The sequence below is a fragment of the Sus scrofa genome, chromosome 6 (genome assembly GCF_000003025.6).
Source record: "Sus scrofa isolate TJ Tabasco breed Duroc chromosome 6, Sscrofa11.1, whole genome shotgun sequence".
NCBI classification, from domain to species: Eukaryota; Metazoa; Chordata; class Mammalia; order Artiodactyla; family Suidae; genus Sus; species Sus scrofa.
The window spans coordinates 41,928,517-41,949,266 of record NC_010448.4 but is presented as its reverse complement, the minus strand read 5'-3'; the positions used below and the strand labels follow the sequence as shown (position 1 = coordinate 41,949,266).

General features: G+C 48.0%; 1 protein-coding gene across 1 annotated transcript in view; it reads left to right on the top strand.

Annotated features, from left to right (window-relative positions):
- LOC110261352 overlaps positions 1-20,750 on the top strand; it is a 422,463-nt gene that overhangs the window by 325,238 nt on the left and 76,475 nt on the right. Inside the window, exon 6 of the mRNA XM_021097538.1 lies at positions 11,103-11,249. Coding sequence (XP_020953197.1) covers positions 11,103-11,249 — 147 coding nt within the window. The remainder of the gene's footprint in view (positions 1-11,102; positions 11,250-20,750) is intronic.

Sequence of the window (20,750 nt, the reverse complement as noted above, 5' to 3'; positions counted from 1 at the left end):
TGTTGATATTGTTTATGTCTAGTCCCATTGTTTTTCACTTTAAAATTACAGCTTTAGTACATTAAGCTAATTTCATAATACTGTATTAACTTAATATTCCATAAATCACACATGTCAGATTGCATTGTTACGGATGCACAAAACCCAAATTTACTACTCAAGCTCTCCCAACACGTGTATTCATAATTTGCTCCAGCGAGGCCTGTGCCGCCATATAGGGTTAAGGAATTACACATTCCAATGCCAGGCACAGATCCTACGCTCTCTCTCTCTCTCTCTCTCTCTCTGCGATTGTTCTCCATACAAATTGAAACAATATATTTCCAGCCATTTTCATAGTTGTAATTACTAGCAAAAATCGTAATACCACGAACATATTTTAAACACCTGCACTTTGGGTCCAACTCATTTTTTTTTTTTTTTTTTTAAAGCTGAGTGTTTCCATTTGAATAAGGTTGAGAAAGCTCACTGGTGGTAGCAATTGCTGGGTATCTTTTTTTTTTTTTTTCCCTGGGGAGAAGATGATAACTTTTGACTTGGAAGGAAGAGGTAAAGAGGCTGGAACTCTGCTTGCTCCCTTCTCTCTCTCTCTCTCTTTTTGCACTTGGGCAAAAGGGATTTAATTGGAGCCGGCTCGCCTTTCACAGGCTGCCTGGCCCTTTGGCCAGGGTGCAAAGTTCTGGGCTTCAGCCGGGCTTGCTGGTTCCGGAAACAAAGAGATGCTCTCCATGGGGGACATGGCGGTGGGCTGGGGGCCGTGGAGGAGCCTCTGTAGGTTTTTAAGCACACACTGTCTAATCGGCCTCTGACAAGTCCATTGTAAATCAAAGGTCTGGTAAGTGGGGATGCCAGAAATGTTTGATCTCCTTCCAAGCCTTGAAACAACTTGCTTATTTTTTCTGCAGTTGGGCTCCTCACTAAAATAAAACATTGCGAGATGAATGTTCTGACGGGTCATTGTGTGTCAAGCTGTCACTCTGTAATGGTTACATATTTCAGCTGGATTGAGGTGGTGCCTGGTTGGGGGAGGTCTGGGAGAGAGAGAGAAAGAGGGAGAGGCAGAGGGATCGGGTGAGGAAGGAGACAAAGGGGAACAAGATTTCTGCTTTCTCCTTGTGGCTGATCTTCATTTAAACCAAACACTTGTCATGTTCGGGGGAAGTTTTATAAATTTTTAATGATATTGGGTACAACTGGTGCTTTGAAATTTGCTGTACTTTAATTTTTTCTTCGTTAGCAAAGGTTCACTAATGCATTGAAGTGCTAAAAGCGTATCCTGGGGATGGCACGATAATTGTGTTGTTAATAATATTGTGGCACTAGTAATGTTCTCCTGGTAATCAAGGCAGGAGATTTTTTTTTAATATATTCAGTTATTACACTGCATCTCGTACAAATCATGTCAATTACAATTGCCAGCCTGTGACAGTTAAAATAATTGTATACGTTTTCTAGAATTTTCCATTGGCTTGGCTAATCAAGCTAAAAAAAAAAAATCCACACATTATTTGCATTAATTTTGTTTCTAGTCTATTTCCACTCCTAAATCATCTGTCCATCGACTCCAAAAGGCAGAGCAGTAAGTATTTTAATAATAAATAGACAAACACGTTCACACCAACCTAATTTAAGACTACCTCTGTAGGTCTAGCCAGATGGAATCCTCTGGTAGGAAGGGGTGTGTGACGGGGTGGGCATGCCTGCTGCTCCCTTCACATTGCATCCGCCTGGGTTCTGTGGGGTCTGTGTTTATGTAGACAAGCCTTGTAAGAACATTTAGCATTTTCTATTTCTGGATTCCTCCCGTCCTTCTTTCTGTCTAGGTCAGGAAAATTGCATGATTTTGGTCTTTCCTTTTTTTTTTTTTTTTGGCTTCCCTGAGATGGCTCACTATTCCTCTGCACCAGGAAATGATGTATGTCTTACTTTGCAAAACGGCCCTGCAAATTTGCAGCTCAAACACTCGTCTTCCACTTCTCTGGGCTCTGCCTCCTGACTGCCACCAATGCGTTTTTTATTTGGAACTAACATAGCTAAACACTCAAAAAGTACTGAACGTGGGAGGCCGGTGGCACACGGAGTCCCCTGCAGTGTCTCAGCGCGTCTCCCCAAAGCCTGGCCTCATGCTCCGTCACCCGAAGTTGTGGCGTGGGGGTTGGGGGAAAGGGATTTGGGGGACCAAAAGGCATTTTAGAATGAGGACCCCAGGAAGCCCAGGAGTGTGGGAGAAGGGGCTGGGAGGCCAGCAGGGAGCCCTTTGCTGCTTGGCTGCCAGTGGCTCCATTGCAGGCAGGGACAGTGGGTCAGAGACAGTGTGACAATGACCCTCAGGTTGGCCCTGAAGGGTGAATCAGTCTGGCCTGTTTCACCTGTGGAAAAGACGCTCAGAAAGCAGGCAGGGGAGTGTCGCAATTTCACGAGGAGCCCTCCACCGAGAAGGAGCAGCAGCTCTCGCAAAATAACAGTGGCAGAGGGATCGGCGGCATGACAGGTGGGCTGACAGGATTATTTGAGCAATTTTCGGGCAGCTCGGCAAGATTATTTGGAGAATAATAAATAAGCTCCCCAATTCCTGGGTCCTCCACCCCGCCCTTGCTTTTCATCTCCTCTAGGCCACGTCTAGAGTGTCAGGAGTTTTGCATGAGGATCAGCGGCTGCAGGTTCCGGGGGTCAGGGGAACAAAATATTTTTCCCCCTTTTAATGCAATCATCTTCTCTTAAACACGGCTCGAACAAATCATCTCTCGAAATGTAGAATTTATTTCTCAACTTTGCCTGGAGGTACAGCAGAGAGAACAGATTTTTTTCCTCTCTCTGGCCCTTTGAGTCCTGACCATGCAGAATGGATGGCTTTAGAACTGTACACGGACAGGAAAATCGATGCGTCATACCAGGAGGCTTCAGGGGTTAGGTTCCCATGTCCATGTCAACAAGGCTATTGGTTTTTTTTTTTTTTTTAATGTTCCAAAGTTATCACTTCCCGCCTGCAAGAGCCACCACGGTGACTTGTGTGGTCAAACCTTAACAAAAGAATTTCCCTTTGCCCACCGCTCGGTGGCATGGAATTTAATTACAGTGCAGGGAGAATTTCTCTAAGGATGACAATCAAAACCAAACAGGCAGGTGCCCAAGAGCAGACATTCCTGGGGCATTAGGGAGTCGGGGTGGGGGTGGGCTCCTGATCTTACAGGGGGCTGGGACTCCACGTAGGTACCAGGTCTCAGCTCCATGGCCGGATGGTGAGTGACACCGCTGTCTCGGCTACCTCTGGAGCTGCTGGAATGCAACCTTCTGGGAAAGAGGACAACCAGCCTTCTTCAGGAAGGTCATCTAAGGGTCTGTTGCGGTAGAGAGAGCTGGCACTGTGGGCATCTCTGCTGCTTTAAAATCCCACCGCTCTATCCAAGATACTGCCATGGGTCAGTCGAATTACGTGCCATCAGGTGAAGACCGCATTGCTTCAAAGAATCTTTGTTGTCATTCGATTTTTAAACTGAGTATCTGAACATGAAGCTGTAGTTCTATCTTTGTCTGTTTAATCTGTCCAACACAGCATTTGGTTTACTGAGCTGGGAGGCGTCCCTGGACGCCAGTAGCCACGCCGTCTGCAGACCTAGAATTTCTCCGACTCGCCGAGATGGCAGCCACACGGGGTCCAAACCCCACCCGGACGCCACTGAGGCTGGGCTGGGCAGACCCCGGTGCCCTCTTAAAACAGCCCTTTGATCTGGTTTCCATCCTCGCCCCCTGCCCCCCTCCCCCATCTGCTTTCCCCCCGGGCTGTCCTGTCGGCGGTGACACAGTGCTAACGCCAGGGTGCTGGAGGCCACCGTGAGCATTGCTCACTCACAGCGGGCGGATGAAAAGGCAGTGCAGATGTAATTTGTTTTCAATGGCTGTTTCAAAAGAATAATTGTGGTGACATTGCGGGATCAATATTATAGATTTTTGTTTTCAAGTACACTGTATGTGTGGTGCTAAGGGGAGGCAGGAAATACAACACTGCAGCCTGAATACAATAAAAATGGATTGAGGTCTGCGGGTATTTGTCGGCTGCTAGCCATCACGGGTTTGGAACATCATTGGTGGGATTACCGAGTTTGTCCTTTGGGTGGGTATTTCATGGTGAATGTGTGCACATTTCCTGTAGTTTTCCGCCTCTGCTTCTTTGGGGACCTGTTTCCTGAATCCGTGTAAAGTAACTGGAGGTGAGTTTCCATGACCCGTGGCTGGGCTTTGCCGGCTACCAAGCGGCGGTGACTGGGGCTGGTGCGGGAGAAGGGGGTTAGATTCCACCGGAAAACAGCAGCTTCTAACCCAGAGCAGGTGCAGGACGACTCCGGCAGCCGCCGTGTATTTCCCCCAGCTCTTTGCACAGGGCTTCTAAAAGGCCCCCTTGCAATGTGTTCGGGTCCTGTATGGACCTGGGGACTTCTGAGATTGCGGGTGCCCGCCTCCAAGCTCGCTTTCCGAACGTGGTAGACTGCAGCCTCGTCCTTGGCCAGGATGCTCTGTAGAGAAGCACTTTGCTCCAGAAGCTCATCTGAAGGTAACAACTGTCACTTTCAAACCTGTGATCAGCAGAGGAGGTGATCAAGGCTTCCGGAGGTCAGGCAGGTCCCCCGGCTTGGGCTTGGGCAACTAGACAAAAATTCGGATCTCAGGGTGTGATTATATGAACAAAGAGTTTGTCATATACAGGAGTTCCCATGGTGGCACATTGGAAATGAATCCGACTAAGAACCATGAGGTTGCAGGTTCGATCCCTGGCCTTGCTCAGCAGGTTAAGGATCCAGTGTTGCCATGAGCTGTGGTGTAGGTGGCATACGTGGCTCGGATCTGGCATTGCTGTGGCTGTGGTGTAGGCCGGTGGCTACAGCTCCGATTAGACCCCTGGTCTGGGAACCTCCATATGCCATAGGTGCGGCCCTCAAAAGACAAAAAATAAACTAAAAGAATTTGTCATATACATGTAGTAAGATGTCCATGTAGTAAGGACATGTCATATACGGGTAGTAAGCATGTGGTAAGATGTAAAAGAGAGCACGGTGCTTGGTTCCCCCCCAGTCTTGAAAGAAATGGAAATTCTGGCAAAATACCTTTCCGGTTGCTGGCTTCAAATTGTCAGTGAAAATGATTTGTTTGGGGGCGAGAGAATTGCCAGGTACACAGTGGGATTCAGGACACCTGGGATAGGAGAAGTGGAGCATGTGGCCTAATTGACTCATTTCTGAGTCATGGACATTCTTGGGGCCCCGCCTGGTCTTTCAGGGAGGTTGAGGAAGCTTTGCATGCTGACTTCCAACGGAGGGTCCCTGCAAGCCCGTGAGCTTGGTTCTTGGGTGGTCACATTTTGTTTGGATATCACAACCTCATTTTTGTTTTCTTTTTCTGTCCTTTTTTAACAAACTGAGGACAACCATAACATGGGGAGGATTCACTACAAATCCAGGTCTGGATTCTTTGGAAAAAATCAGAATATCCAGCAACACCGAACACAGATCCTGCATGGTGGCGTCTGGTGCTAACTCGCTGTGGACCCTCTCCCTGCATTCAGCTCAGCCCGGGAAGCCTTTGGGTCTGTGGGTTCTGTTATGGGGTGCGCCGCCGTGTCCACGGGACCCGAGACCTTTCTGAAACATTTCACTTGGCAAGAGTGGCGAACCCCAGGGGCGCATTCCCCTCAGAGGGAGGCTTTCTAAGCACGGATCGGGAAGCGTAAATATGAACTGATCAGCAGCCTCTGACCTCTGACACCCTATGTTAGCAGCGTGTGTGTCTGTGTGATACAGACTGTCTGGAAGAAATAAAAACCCGAGCATCTCCACATTTCAAAATAGCCAGATGTTTACATTCACACTTCCTGAGGATTTAATTCAATAAACATTCGCCAAGCTCTTCGCTTGAAGTTCAGACAAGAGGCAACGCCTTCTTTCAAGGCGCTCACTGTCTAACAGGAAAAAAAAAAAAAAAAACCCACATGTATTAACAATGTAAGATGTCAATGCAGGTATCGTGTACCGAGCCCCTACTGTGTGCTAGGTCCTGTGACTGTCACTTAAGTCACCAGACGGGGAAAATACCTACAAAAGACATGCTACAGCGAAAAAGACGATTTATGGATGGGAGGGGTTTGAATCCAGTTTAAGAAGGAATTAGCCTCTTAATTTAACAAATATCTATTGTCATCTATGAGTTGGGCACTGGAATCAGGTGCTGGAGCTGTCATGGTGAGCAGAAAATAAACATTAATTAAATAATGATACAAATATATAATTCAAATTATTAAGTGTTATAAAGAAGGAGTACCTAGTGCTAGGAGCCCAGAAGACAGAATAATCCGATCACGTCTGGAAGGTCAAGGGCTCCTCCAGAGAGGACACTGGTCTGGAGGTTGAAGGGTGAGTAGAACAGAAGCCTTTATTTTGTTTTGTTTTGCTGCGTCTGCAGCATGTGGAAATTCCTGGGCCAGGAATCAAACCTGAGCCACAGCAGTGACCCAAGCCACTGCAGTGACAATGCTGGATCCTTTACCTGCTGTGGGTAAAGGATCTCAGAAGGGAACTCACAGATCTTATGCAGAGGAGTCAGTGTGTACAAAGTCTCTGGGGCAAAAGAAAGCATGTGTCTTAACTTAAGGACTGCAAGGAAGATCAGTGAAGCTGGAAAAGAGCAAAAGGCAGAGGTGTGCACAGAGGATCTGCAGGAATGGATTGGTGGGTGCCAGACCAAACCGGATCTTATGGGCCAGGGTAAAAATGTGGTCTTTGTCCCCAGTGGAACAGGGAGTAAGGAGACGTTATGCACGTGTATGAACACGTGGTAACACAAACAGATCTGCCTTTGAAAAGAAGCATTTATCATAAGCCAAGTTTCCCGGGAAACAGATGCTCAGAGATTTGTGTGCAGAACATTCATTGGGGGCGGGGATGCTCTTAGGGAAAACACCTGCAAAGCGTAAGGAGTGCAAGATTGGGCAGAGGGAGACGTTTAACCATGAAGTTTGCCTTTCCTCCCTGATTATATGCCTCAGAGGCCTCAGCACATCCTATGGAGCATCCTGGAGTTGGAATACCTCTGCAGAGATGTCCCACATTGAGGCAAGAGGTTGGGGCCTTGTACCTACCCCCATCTCATCAACCAGTCCATGGATTGGGCTTCCTCTGAGGAGGGGTATGAGCTGGGATAAGGCTATTCTCTTCAGCTGAGGATGCTTCCCAGATACTTATAGTCTCAGGGGCTGGGATGAGTAGCACATACCGCCCAGGACAGTCCAGCCCTTTCTCAATGTAGATCTTCTTGTTTCGTATAATAAAATTGTGAACAGCTCTTCCAGGATCCTTGGGTTTTTCTTCTCCCAGAGGAGACTTCTAAGAAGAGTTAGTGGGTCCTCACCACTGAAGCTGGTCTCCGGCCACATCTGCTCTCATCTCTGCCCTCCACTAGCCATTCTTCTTATCCTTGGCTTGCACTGCTCTTGGTCAGAGGGACACATCCAGTGATCAGACCCTCCTCTCTAAAGAGAAGAGCCCTCTGGTCACCACGTCTTTTTCTAGCCCTGGTTACTCATTCATCTTTCTGTTTTCAAGTGAGGGCGCCAGGGGCAAGAGATGTCCCAGTAGATCAGCTGGCTGCTCCCATCATATAACGATAACCCTATCTCTTCCCCCCCCCTTTTTTTTTTACACTAGACTCTTAACATAGGAGCCCCAAAGGAACAGGTGACAGCGGTAGCTAAAAAGTGTAACAGGATTCTTGCCAAGTCTGCTGGTGCAGGAGTTCTCAGTCTGGGACTTAGAACCTCTGGATGTGTAGGAACACAAGCACAAACTCCCCAAGTGGGTCAGTGGGAGGCGTGGTAAGTGGGGCCACTCCTAGCTCTATATCTGCTTTCTGAGCCTATGTCCTCAACTGATCAGGGACAGAGAATCATATAATTTTCATTGCTTTAGGGTGTGTACTGAAACCTGGAGAGGGATATGCCATTTTTTCGGGGTGTCAACTCCAAGTCGGGGCCTGAGTTGTATTTTCAAAGGGTTGTTCTATTGTGCTATCAGGCAGGGCACTTCCTTTGTGGTGTGGGGAGTGAGAGCATCAGGGGACCTCATGCTCATAACCCTACTGTCACACCTTCTGTGTTAAAAAGTGGGTTCCTTGGTACAATACAGCTTTCTGTGAAATCCAGTTTTGGTCTAAACCCTTGGGAGTAGGGCTAGCTAATATCAAACTCAGGCAGGAAAGGCAAACTCATATCCAGAATATGTCTCAATTCTAGTCAAGACAAATCACTGCCTTTTCCAGGATGGAAGCAGGTTCAATGTAATCGAGTTGCCCCCAAGTAGATGGCAGCATTCTTGGGGTATGAGGTCATGTTAGGGACTCAACAGTTGGTCTCTGTCACTGGCAAGTTGGACATTGGACAGTCAGATCAGCTAGATTGTGCTTAGAAATAGGATCCTGTAGTACTGGCCCCATGCATAAACTTTGTGCTACTATGTCCCTCCCTCCATTCGTGAGACCGTTGTCCCAGCACAATGGGCAACGACAGAAGCTGGCTATATTATGTGGCCGAGTCATTAGCACGTCTGCCGTGCTTCCTGGTGGGCATTGTCACGTGATACAAAGATCATTATACCCGCGGGTAGATCCCCTCATGCAGATCCACGTCTATACTCTTTCCCTGGCCTTTTTGTCTCCAGTATCCCCATTATTTTCCTTCCAGACTCTTGAACAAGCAGCCAAGCCATTTGCTGCTGCCCAGGATTCCCTATCTATTCTGATGTCAGGCCACTTATTTTTCCATACAGTGTGAATCACCAGGTTGATTGCCTGGTGTTCAGGCTACTGGAAGATGTTTCTTCCCTGTTGTCTTTCAAGGTCATCACTGCATGGGGCTGTAGTGCCAAAGGGGTCTTCTCAAAGCTTATTTAGAAGTCCAGTGCGCTATCCATTGTGCCACGGAGCCACCTAGAAGAAAGGCTTCCCTTACCAGGAATCGAACCCAGGCCACGGCGTGAGAGCGCCGAATCCTGACCACTAGACCACCAGGGAGCATCTTCTTAAAGCTTATGTAAAAGCTTTAAATTTTAAAGTTTATTTAAAAATTTAAAGTTTATTTAAAAGCTATAAAGAAGTTCTGGTGTATCTTTGGACCCCTAAAATCTTCCTCAGTTTTGCAGGTCTCCGAACTTTCTTTGGGCTGATCTCCCACCCTCGGGCGTTGCATGTCCCTTACCAAGATTGTCCATTGTCAGCCTTCAGGATCTCTCTGAATTTTGTGGCAGAATGTTGGGTGGTTTCAATGAGATATGACAGAGGCCGCCGCCCTTGGATCATATGCACACTGTCTCTGTTGGCTGGTGCAGGAGCAGTCGCAGAGACTTCCATTTGGCTGTCTGCCCTGTGATCATTGTCACCTGAAGGTCCCGGGAACCAATTTAGAAATTTACCAATGACCAAGGATATCCGTTTCTATTATACATTTTAGGCACTTGGCGATGGCCACCAGGTGGACCTGAGTCCGTGCTGGATTTGGGCCAAGATTTCATTGTTTATCTGGCCCCCGAGTGTGCACACTCAGGTCAGTTTGCTGGGTGGGAAACAGGGATGGTGAACATAGAAGATGGAGAGACGGACGAAACGGGGCTGAATCTGATATGGGTCTCAGTCTGAGGTGGCTCAGCGTTTGATGGAGTGGCTTGAGGTTTCCCAGGGTGTGGGACCGAAGCATGGTATTAAATAGCATAAGGATGTGGTACGCAGGGTGCGTCATGGGGTAAGTTATTCCTTTTTCAACTCGATGTGTTGGAATATTTGCCATGGCTCCAAAATGAACATGTTAAAACCTCTTGGTTGGGAGTTAAGATTGCCTGCTGTGTAGCACAGGGAACTCTCCCCAATATACTGTGATCATCTATGTGGGAAAAGAATCTGGAAGAGAAGAGATGGGTGGATATGGATCACTGAATCATTTTGTTGGACAGCAGAAATGATCACTACCTTGTAAATCAACTAAACTTCAATAAAGCTTAAAAAAAAGGAGTTCCCATCATGGCGCAGTGGTTAACGAATCCGACTAGGAACCATGAGGTTGCGGGTTCGGTCCCTGCCCTTGCTCAGTGGGTTAGCGATCCGGCGTTGCCGTGAGCTGTGGTGTAGGTTGCAGACGCGGCTCAGATCCCGCATTGCTGTGGCTCTGGTGTAGGCCGGTGGCTACAGCTCCGATTCGACCCCTAGCCTGGGAACCTCCATATGCCGTGGGAGCGGCCCAAGAAATAGCAAAAAGACAAAAAAAAAAAAAAAAAAAAAAAAAAAAAAAAAAAAGAGAGAGAATACATTTCACCAGTAAAAGTGGCCTGGAAATTGGCTGATTTTTGTAAGTATTGCCTTCCTCCAACTCTCAAGGAAGTCTTCTTCCCTTACCTTAAGAAATATGAGGACCGCTTCCTGCAGAGGAATTAATGAGATGAGTTCTCCAGCCTCGTCCCCACCTTGATGCTGGGTCTAATGACACATGTGACTGTGACAGCTGTGAACTCAGAGGACTCACCCAAATCTCTTCAATCTAAATAGGAGAAAAAAGCATTCACCTTCTGGTTCTGAAATTTTTAATTTAAGTAGAGTAGCAAATACTTTCCAGGATTTAAATGGACTAACTACGAACTCTCTTGGGTCAGAGAATTCCTTCTGAAGGTGTTGTGTTCTCCCTGGCATCTTGTTTATTTGTTCAGCTTGGGGTAGGAAACCCTCATTGGAATTCATTTATTTCATGTTGGCAGTCAAAGGGGGAATAACTCGGAACTCAGGTTTCCTGACCCACAATTTTTCTTTTATTCGAGTAGGAAATCATAAGTATTAGTTTTCTATTGCTCCTGTACCAAAGTACCTCAGACGCAGTGGCTTACCTGATGCAAATTTATTATCTTGCGGTTCTGTTGATCACGAGTCTGACGGAACTTTTGGAGGCTCTAGGAAAGACTCATTTCCTTGCATTTTTCCCACTTCTAGAGGCTGCCCTCGCGCCTTGGCTCATGATCCTCATCTTCAAAGACACCAGAGTGGCGTCTCTGACACTTCTCTCGTCTTCATGTCTTTCTCTCCAGGTCAAAGCCAGGAAAGGGGCTGCTGCTTCTCCTGCAACCCCAAGAAATCGAATAGTTCGTGTGGGCTCCCCTGGACCATCAAGGACAATCTACCTGCATCTCCAGAGTTTGCAGCCTTCATCACATCTGCAGAGTCCCTTTTTCTATGTAAGTAACCACATTCATAGATTGCGGGCTTCAGGTCTGGACCTTTTCGGGAACTGTTATTCTGTCTGCCACCGACTGTAACCTTGAAAAGTCATGAGGAAACTTTGAGTCTAATCTCTGACCTTGAAGTCCTTTTGGAATATCTTCAGAAGCCGTCCTCCTAGATGTGCATCCAGTCTGATTGAACACACTGAGCTTATTGCTGCCTTGAGGGATTTTCTCTGGGGAAGCTCCGTTCGTTCCTCATTCCCACCACTGTCTCTTGGAAATTTATTTTTTTTATTTGTTATTAAGGTATGGTTGATTTATAATGTTGCGCCAATTTCTGCCTTACAGCATAGTGACCCACTAATGCATGTGTATGCATTCTTTGCTCATATTACCTTCTATCATGGTCTATCACAAGTGATTGGATAAAGTTTCCTGTGCTGGAGGTTGGATCTCATGGCTTCTCCATTCTAAATGTAATGGTTTGCACCTACTAACTCCAAACTCCTCGTCCACCCCACTTCCTCCCCCCTCTCCCTTGGCAACCACAAGTCTGTCTTCTGTGTCTGTAAGTCTGTTTCCATTTTGTAGATGGGTTCATTTGTGCCCTATTTTAGATGCCACATAGAAATGATATCCTATGGTATTTGTCTTTCTCCTTCTGACTTACTTCACTTAGTATGAGCATCTCTAGTTGCATCCATGTTGCTGCAAATGGCCTCATTTCATTCTTTTTATGGCTGAGTAGGATTCTGTTGTGTGTATGTACCGCATCTGCTTATCCAATCCTCTGCCGATGGACATTTAGGTTGTTTCCATGTCTTGGCTATTGTGAATAGTGCTGCAGTGAACATAGGGGTGCATGTATTTTTTGAATTGTAGTTTTGTCCCAGTATATGCCCAGGAGGGGCATTGCTGGATCATGTGGTAGTTCTAGATTTAGTTTTCTGAGGAATCTCCATACTGTTTTCTGTATTAGTTGTACCAATTTACATTCACACCAGTGTGGGAGGGTTCCCTTTTCTCCGCACCCTCTCTAGCATTTATTTGTAGACTTTTTAATGATGGCCATTCTGACCGGTGTGAGGTGGTACCCCCTTGTCGTCTTGATTTGCATTTCCCCACTAATTAGTGATGTCGAGCTTTTTTCTTGTGCCTGCTGGTCATCTGTGGGTCTTCTTTGGAGACATGTCTATTTAGGTCTTCTGCCCACTATCAATGTCTCTTTATACTGGTTGGTTGGTTGGTTTTTGAGATCAGTCTTGAATCTGGAATTTGACAGAATGGGCACAGCAAAAAGCTGCCTCAACAGGACTTTGGATGGGTTGCCCAGGGCCTTGCTGCAACATTACCGTGTTTGCAAATAGCTTCTGAGTTTGAGTTTGGACTCTTCCCCCCAGACATAGGATGCAGGAGGTGTCCTTTGGTGGCAAGCATCAGCATTGAGTAGCCTCTTTGCCTCGTGAGAGCCCGGAAGTCAACAATGTTCAGTTCACATGATTCATTCATTCGCTTGTTTGTTCACAAGTATTAATCGAACCACAGCTATGTGCCAGGTCATTCTAGGTACTGAGAACCTGCAGTAAACAAGACCAAGTCCTTTCTCTCATGGAGCTTCCATTCTAATGCTGGGGATGGGGCAGGAATAATAAGCAAAGAAGACCATATTGTAATATCTCAGAGAAACAGGTGCTAAGATGGAAAAATAGAGCAGAGTAAGGGGAAGAATAGAGATTGATGGGGTTGTCCTGTGAGGGAGGAGGCATTGAATCAAGTTGTAAATGGAGTCAGTGGTGTCCCGTCCAGAACTAGGGGGCGCTGTGGAGTAAAATTCTGAGACTTTAACCAAGGTCATTCCCCTCCCTCCTTTCATTACCGGTTTCCCTGGCTGCCCCCTGCCAGTCCTCCCTCCAGTTGAGGCATCTGACCACCCCGGTTCCAGGAAAACTTGCCAAGGCAAAACCAAAGGACATGGGAAGCAATCCTTTCGAAACTTTCAAAGCAAGTTCTAGAACTCAGAGCAAAAGGTTTTGCTTAGTCAGAGCCAGGCTTTGTGCATAACAGGATCCCGAAGAGCTCAGGGTCTGAAGTTTATATCGAACAACAGATCCAGAAAGATGGGGAAGCGGCCAGTCTCCCGGGTCCCAAGTGAACATTCTGTGGCCGTGTGGGAGGCTAAGGGGCTGGAGAGGGTTGGAGTATGTCTCCTGCCATCCACGACAACGATGCCCTGTAGTATTTGGACATAAAACTCTGGACAGAACTGAGAAGGGAATCCTCTTGCTGAAGGCGACATGGCCAGTTCATTGTGAGATTCTGGTACTTTCTGCTCCTTGTCCCAATCTGTGATCCCAAATCCTAGTATTTCTTAGTTTTCCCTTGCCTTCTTCACTGAGTGCCTGCAGGGAGTTTGGTCCCCAATCTTAGTCCTGAGGACCCCACATGTCCAAGTGTCCTTAGCAGAAGCATCAGGGTTGATTTCAGCCAGTGGGGTCTGGCAAATAGATAGGATGAATGGGTCTCATGAGCAATCCCATCACCTAGAATATGCTTCTGAGACATTTCTTTTGGGCTGGTTCACTTTGAGTCAAGGCGCCCCCACCTCTCTCCTTTGGTTACCGTAAGTTTTTTAAAGTCTGTGGGGGTGGGAGGGATGGACTGAGGGTTTGGATGGCCATATGCACACTGAGGCCAGCGGGGACCTGCTCTAGAGCACAGAGAACTCTACCCGATATTGTGTGATCATCTCTGTGGGAACAGAATCTGAAAGAGAAAGGATGTGTGTACATGGATAACTGAATCACTTTGTTGTACAGCAGGAATTATCACAACACTGTAAATCTACTCTACTTCAAGAACACTTTAAAGACACGCAAACAAAAATCAAGGCGCTCAGGGAGTTTTTGCTGTGGTGCAATGGGATCAGCATTGTCTCTGCAGCGCCAGGATGCAGGTTTGATCCCCAGCCTGGCACAGTGGATTAAACGAATAATTTTGCATTGCCGCAGCTGAGGTGTAGCTTGCAAGTGTGGCTCAGATCTGATCCCTGGCCCGGAAACTCCATATGCCCAGGGCAGGAGGGAAAAAAAAAAATCAAGGAACTCATTGGAAAGGAAATACCTGAACACTTCCCTTTTGGCCTGTTCCCATGGACTGGCCCAGGAACCCCTCAACATGGTGGCTGAGGCCCCAGGGGGCCCCACCTCGTTCACATCTCTCTTTCCCAGGGTGTGAGGGGAGCCTTGCCCCCAGCAGGTTGATCACCCCTAGGTTGAGAGCTAGCATATTAGCCCAACACTCAGGGTCCTTTGAGATTGGGCTTCATGGGACAGTTTCTAACATAACTGGTGAAGCCTGGAAAGAACTGCAGCTCTGACTAATGAGGATGGAACCCCAGCGTGGCCGTCAAAACAGCTGCAAGAGCCATAACCCCCGTTACATGAAGAACTGGGCAAATACCTTAACGCAGAAAAACTGCATGTGGACCCTGGCAGAAATTATACTTTTATAGTTCTTTTTACTATCAACATCACTCTTTGAGTGCCATGGTATTTTATGAAAACTTTTATTAACGTTTCCAAATGACCTTACCCTCGTGGGGGGGGGGTCTCAGTCCCGGGAGCCGTAACCTATTTAAAACATTTTCCTCTTTACAAACACAATAAAGTCAGCTGTCTTCAACAAAGATTTGTAGATCTAATTAGAGATAGTTTGGAAAGAGGTAGTGCGCCTCTGGGGAACGTCGTGACAGGTTGTGATCTTTGCATGCCAACTTTTCCAACGGCTTGGCGCCGATGGATTGTTTCAGCTTCGGGGTGTCGTGGTCGCAGGATCCGCTTGGAAATGGCTCTGGTGTTGGGTGAGGATGGTTAGAGCCTGGGCTGCCCTAATAGGGCAAGAGATGCTGGATGAGATGGAGCTGGTGGTGGCCACCCTGTAGCTTCTCACGTGGCTTGGCCAGAGGAGGTGAGGCGGGCCAGAGGCGGGGGAGGGGGGGGAACCTGGGGTTGGGGGTAGGGGAGAGGCGGGCAGGAAACGCTGGATGAGACCAAAGACAAACAATGCCTTGCCTTTGACTAAAGTCATCTAGGTTGTAAATGAGGCTGCTCCCTGGGGAAGTGCCTGGCTTAGGTGGCAGTCGAGGGGGCAATTTTTCAGAAATGCTACCTCTGGCGTTCCAAAGGCGGGGTTCTAAAGGCTGCCCCGCTTAAATGGTCTTTTTATGCAGCAAGATAACGGCAGCTCGCGCCACTGCTACCTCAGGCCTATTTTCTGAGGAATGGTTGCATTCAGGGCGCTTCTCATTTGTCAGAAGAAATGCGGAGCGGCTCTCCAGGAGTCCGCGGAGGAGGACATCACTTCTCTGCGAGCTCCGCCTTGGGTCAGTGTGCAGCTCGGCAAAGCTGTCCCCCGTTGCTTCACCCTCCCGGGGACGCTCTGATTTATTAGGATTCAACAAGCCATATCCTCCTCCTGACTCAGTGCACGGGATGAACACCCGCTCTGTCCCCTGCTCTCTTGGCCCTTCCCTCCGGAGCCACCAGGCAAGGGAAGGGGCTGTGGCTCCCCGGTGTCTTGTGGGAAGGGGAGCCGAGCAGGTTCTACTGTGCTGGGGCCAGTGGTGGCGCTCGAGGGGCACAGCCGGTCCAGGAGGGGGCGGGGCCGCCGGGCAGCAGGCTGTGGGAGTGCCTGGCCTTCTGGTTTTCTCTCCAGGAGGTGTGACAGTGAGATCACAGGCTTTCCAAACCTGGATAAATGAAGCCAGAGTCTTGGTGCTTGAATACGGTGACTTTCTCCAGTGTCCGTCTGGGGTAGGGGGTGGGGGTGGGGTTGGGGGGCAAAGCCCAGTGAAAACAAACGCTGGACCCCTCTGATGATCATCTTATAGCCATTCCAGCTGCATTTCCACAGGAGCTTCCTTCTCTATTGAAGCGCATTAATAAAGCACTGCTCTGGCTGGACATCCATTTTTAAAAATTATTTATTTATTTATTTATTTATTTATTTATTTATTTATTTATTTTTAGAGCTGCTCCTGCTGCATATGGAAGTTCCCAGGCTAAGCGTTGAATCCGAGCTGTAGCCACCAGCCTACGCCACAGCCACAGCAACGCCAGATCGGAGCCACGTCTGCTTCCTACACCACAGCTCACAGCAATGTGGGATCCTTAACCCACCGAGCGAGGCCAGGGATCAAACCCACATCCTCGTGGATGCTAGTTGTGTTCGTAACCCACTGAACTGCAATGGGAACTACCTTATCTATTTATTTTTATTTTATGGCCGCACTCCTGGTGTATGGAAGTTTCTGGTCCAGGGATGGAATCCGAGCTGCAGCTGAGACCTATGCCACAGCCCCAGCAACACAGGATCCTTCAGCCATTGTGTGGATCTGGGGATGGAATCTTTGCAACCATAGAGACAATGGTAGATTCTTAACCTGCTGAGCTGCAGTGGGAACTCCCTGGGCATCCAGGGAGTTCTAAAGCTTTTCATTTAGCATGGATTTCTTATATTATTATTATTATCATCATCATTGTTCTATAAATGTAACGGCAGTCTGATTTGCATCTTACATCCTCTGTCATCTCACCTCCTTGTGATGGCCTTTATCCCAGGGCACCCAGACACCCTCTTCAGCAGCTCACAGCATGGACTCCCTGCTGACTGTTCTGAGCACTGAGATCTCCCCTGGGAGATCCCCTGAAACCCCCTCACAGGGCACTGGTAAGGATTAAACACATGCACAGCGGCAAGGATGGCCCCGGCTCGTGCTGAACAGTCCATAAGCAGGTTTGCCAGACTTTCACCATAGACTTTTCTGGGCTGGTGGCCCTACCTGGCTCCTCTGTCTCTGCTGAGACCCAGGAACTTTCTCCACCACTCAGGGTATTGCACAGAGGCCCCTGTGCATGAGGAAGCTGGCCACAGGAGCAGGTCAGGGCAGGACGGTGGAGGGGTCCTGGGGTGGAGCAGTGTTGCTCCCAACCTTCTATCTTAAGTCAGGCCTGGCCCATCTAACCTGCTCTCTGAACAGGCTCCATGTGGCTGATGAGCACGTGTGGAGTCCTTCTGCCCTGGGGGTGGGGAGCTGTTGGCCTTTGGCCTTAGGCAGATTGGGGTCTGGGTGCCTCTGATCTCTGACCCAGGGCTTGGTGCCCAGCAGCACAGCGTTCAGGGAGGTGGGGCTGCCAGCCTGCAAGCCTGGCATGTTCTGAGAATCACTGCCTGCTTGTCGCTCCCTTTGAAGGATGTTGCTTTGCCTCTTCTGGAGTCTGTGACCCACTGAGCGCTTTTGCCCACTCGTCTGGCCATCGGTGTAACCAACGTAGAAATACATCTCAGGGCCCCTGGGAGCACCGAGCCTTGGGAGGCGTTCGGCTTTCTTCCTGTTTGTTTAGGTGGAGGCTGGCAGAGACTGTGGATTTGTTCATTTAAATGTCTCTTCCTCTGACTTGATAATTTTTGGCTGAATAATAAATTTGGCTGATGCGTCAGTCTTATTAGGAAAGGGTGGTCCGTTTAAGAGAACCACAGCGTGAGGCCTAATTCCTAGAATTGTGAGATAACCTTTTCTTCCTTCCTTCCTCTTTCCCTTTCTTTTCTTCCCTCCTCCTTTGTCCTTCCTTCCTCTTTCTTTCTTTCTTTTTCTTTCTTGCTTTCTCTTTCTTACTTTCTTCTTGCTTCCTTTCACAGCTTTTCCAATTGAGAAGCTTGTTTGAAAAGTTTCAGACTTGGTTGTGTAAGCCATCAGCTAGAAACTGTTGCCCTCCCCAGTGCAGATTTATTTTCAATGCCCGCATCTTGGCTTCTTGCTCCAGAATGTCAGCCCTAATGCTACACAGGCATTGGGTGGTCAGGGGTGGTCCTCTCACTGCTCTGGAGACAAGAAACCTCTTTCCTTGAGCCCAGTTGTGGAAGCAGTGACAATGCCCCAGGAGGCGAGAGACTGTCAGTGTTCACATCACAAGGACCAGAGATACCTTTTCCTGGGAAGAGAACTGACAAACCTTCCCTGGTGAGGGAGGAGCATTCTTGGGAAGCCACAGGATGCGAGGCACAAACTTTCATTGATCTCAGCCCTTTCGACGCTCCCAGAATTGTGCTGTCTAGGAAACCATTTAAACTGCTGAGAAGAGAATACAGCATTTGACAATGGTTGTTTTGTTTTAAGACACACACATTAAAAATACATCTGAAATCCAGGGCACAAAGAATCCAAATAATGTTATTAAATTTCTCGTTGAAGAAGGTCCCGGGGGACAGCTGCCTCTCCTCTTTTACAAAAAACTTGCAGCCCTCGACTTGTTGCGCGAACAAAGCATCTTCAGTGCCTTTTTTCCTTCTCCCTCCCTCTCTCTCATTCTCTCTCTCTCTCTTTTTTTTTTTGCACTTTCCACTTTCCCTTTTCTCCCGAGGAGACAAACAAATCTCTGAAGGACTATTAAGTTGCAAATATACCGGAGCCAAAAATAGAAGATGGAGCCTTATAAACATTTTGCATATTTGGGTGTAATTTGTTGAAGAGAGTACAAAATATGCTCACAGTTGGCATCTAGAATGCAAATATTAGGAATCCAGTCCTCTGATACATTATGGTTGTGCAGCAGTATCGTGCGGGCTCGTCCAATCGCTATTGTGTGACTCCGTCGTTTGCGGGAGCGTGAATAATATTGGTGACTTGTTTGTACCGTATATTCGGGAGAGCCTCGTCACCAAGTGATATTTAGCTCCTCTGTGGAAGTTCCAAGGGACAAAAGCCGAGAGTGGAACTCAGGGGAGAAAAAACCAGAGGCATCTATGCGGCGCATCCCTGCTGCTCCTCGCTTTCCTGAGCCACTGGTTCCTGAAGCGAGGAGAAAAAATCCAGGGTGGGGATTCAAGCGGGCAGGGTGGGGGGGCTTGTGGCTGCTCGGCCCCCTCTCCTTTCGTGTTCCAGGGGTTAAATGGAGAGGCTGTAAGTGAGGACTCAGGTGGCTCGGGTACGAGCTGGAGCAGAGGCTCTCCCACCCGGAGCTGTAAGTAAGGCTGACTGGTTTTACGGCTGATGGTAAATCCGTCTCCCCTCTCCCCTGACAGGTGAGGTGCCATCGTCCCGTGCCCGGGGCCTCCCCCCCGTACATCTGGCACCCACCTCACAGGTGAGCCTTCCCGCTCCTCGATGATGAGCGGTAAGAAAAACAAGACGTGTCTCTCGGTTATAAATTTAACTCTTCTATGAGTAGTCTGGGCAATTAGGACACCCCTGGGGTTGAGTCTATGGCGGAGGCACGGGCTGGAAGTCTGATTAGCTCAAGTCTCTTGATGCTTGTTCCTGGTAGTAAATGCCTGGCACATAGAGTATTGATTTCCATTTAGATATCTTAATGTTTCCAGACAATCCCGGCAGATGTGGGCTGAACTCAGATCTGCGGGAGCGCCGGGTCTGCAATCTGCAAACATTTTTCTTGCCACTTTGTTTCATTTTTCCTAAACTTAACTGATTTGGAATCGGGAGATATAAATGAAAAATGCCGAGCCGGCCTATCCATCACGGTATGCGCAAACATCGCCACTGCCCTTTCTAACGTCCTATTACCACCGGGTAGTTGGCTAGTCAAACAGGAATAAAAATTACACTGCAAACATCATAAGTTAGGCTTGATTTGTTGAGCAAGTAGCCTGACAATTCGGTAAGAGTTATATACCTCGGCTTCGCTGAAAATCAGGCTTGTTATGGCTCTGGTACGTCTATAAAGATTGTTCATTTCATATAAAACAGCTACCTGCACTGAACGCCCTGGAAGGAAGAATGATGCTGGTTATAAATATAGAGAGAAATCTATTTGTCTGCCCCTTCATGCTGTTAGTGAGTCACACGGAGGGGCCCTTTGGTGTTTCTCGGCAGCAGGGGGAGATCTCTGAGGCCACCTTCTCCTCTGCCAGGCTGGCCCGGACTGAAGCACATCATCCCTCTTTGTCATCTGAGATAAAGCAGTGAAGTGTGACCGGTGCCACCGCCTTGCTCCCTGCCCACCAGGGGGATGCTAATGATACTGAAAAACTAGACGGCAGTGCCTTGAAACTGAACGCGAGGGGAAGGCTGTCTGTTGGCCGGCTGGGCTGGATACCAGTTAACGTCAGAAAAGATAAATAGAAATTATTAGAATGGGTTTGGAAGGGATTTTTTTTATAGGGCAGGGTGGTGTTCGTTTAAAGATACATTATTGGACTGTTATATCTGATTTCAAGCTGCTGGGTAATTAAAATGATTAACATCCCTTACTCATAGAGTTCAATTCATTAAAGTTTTAAGCACCCTTTGTGCTCGGCGTGGAAGGAGGGACCATCCATGTGGAGTCACACCAGGGGTCACTTGATGCGGCCCTAGGTTCACTGTCGCTGATCTTTCAAACCCCTGCATTTCTAAGACATGGGAGCACGTTAGGCAGAAAGCATCAGCCATAAACACCCCATAGGACCCCCTTGTTCAGCAGAGAAGGAAGAGAAAGGAGATAAAGAAAATCCTGCTAG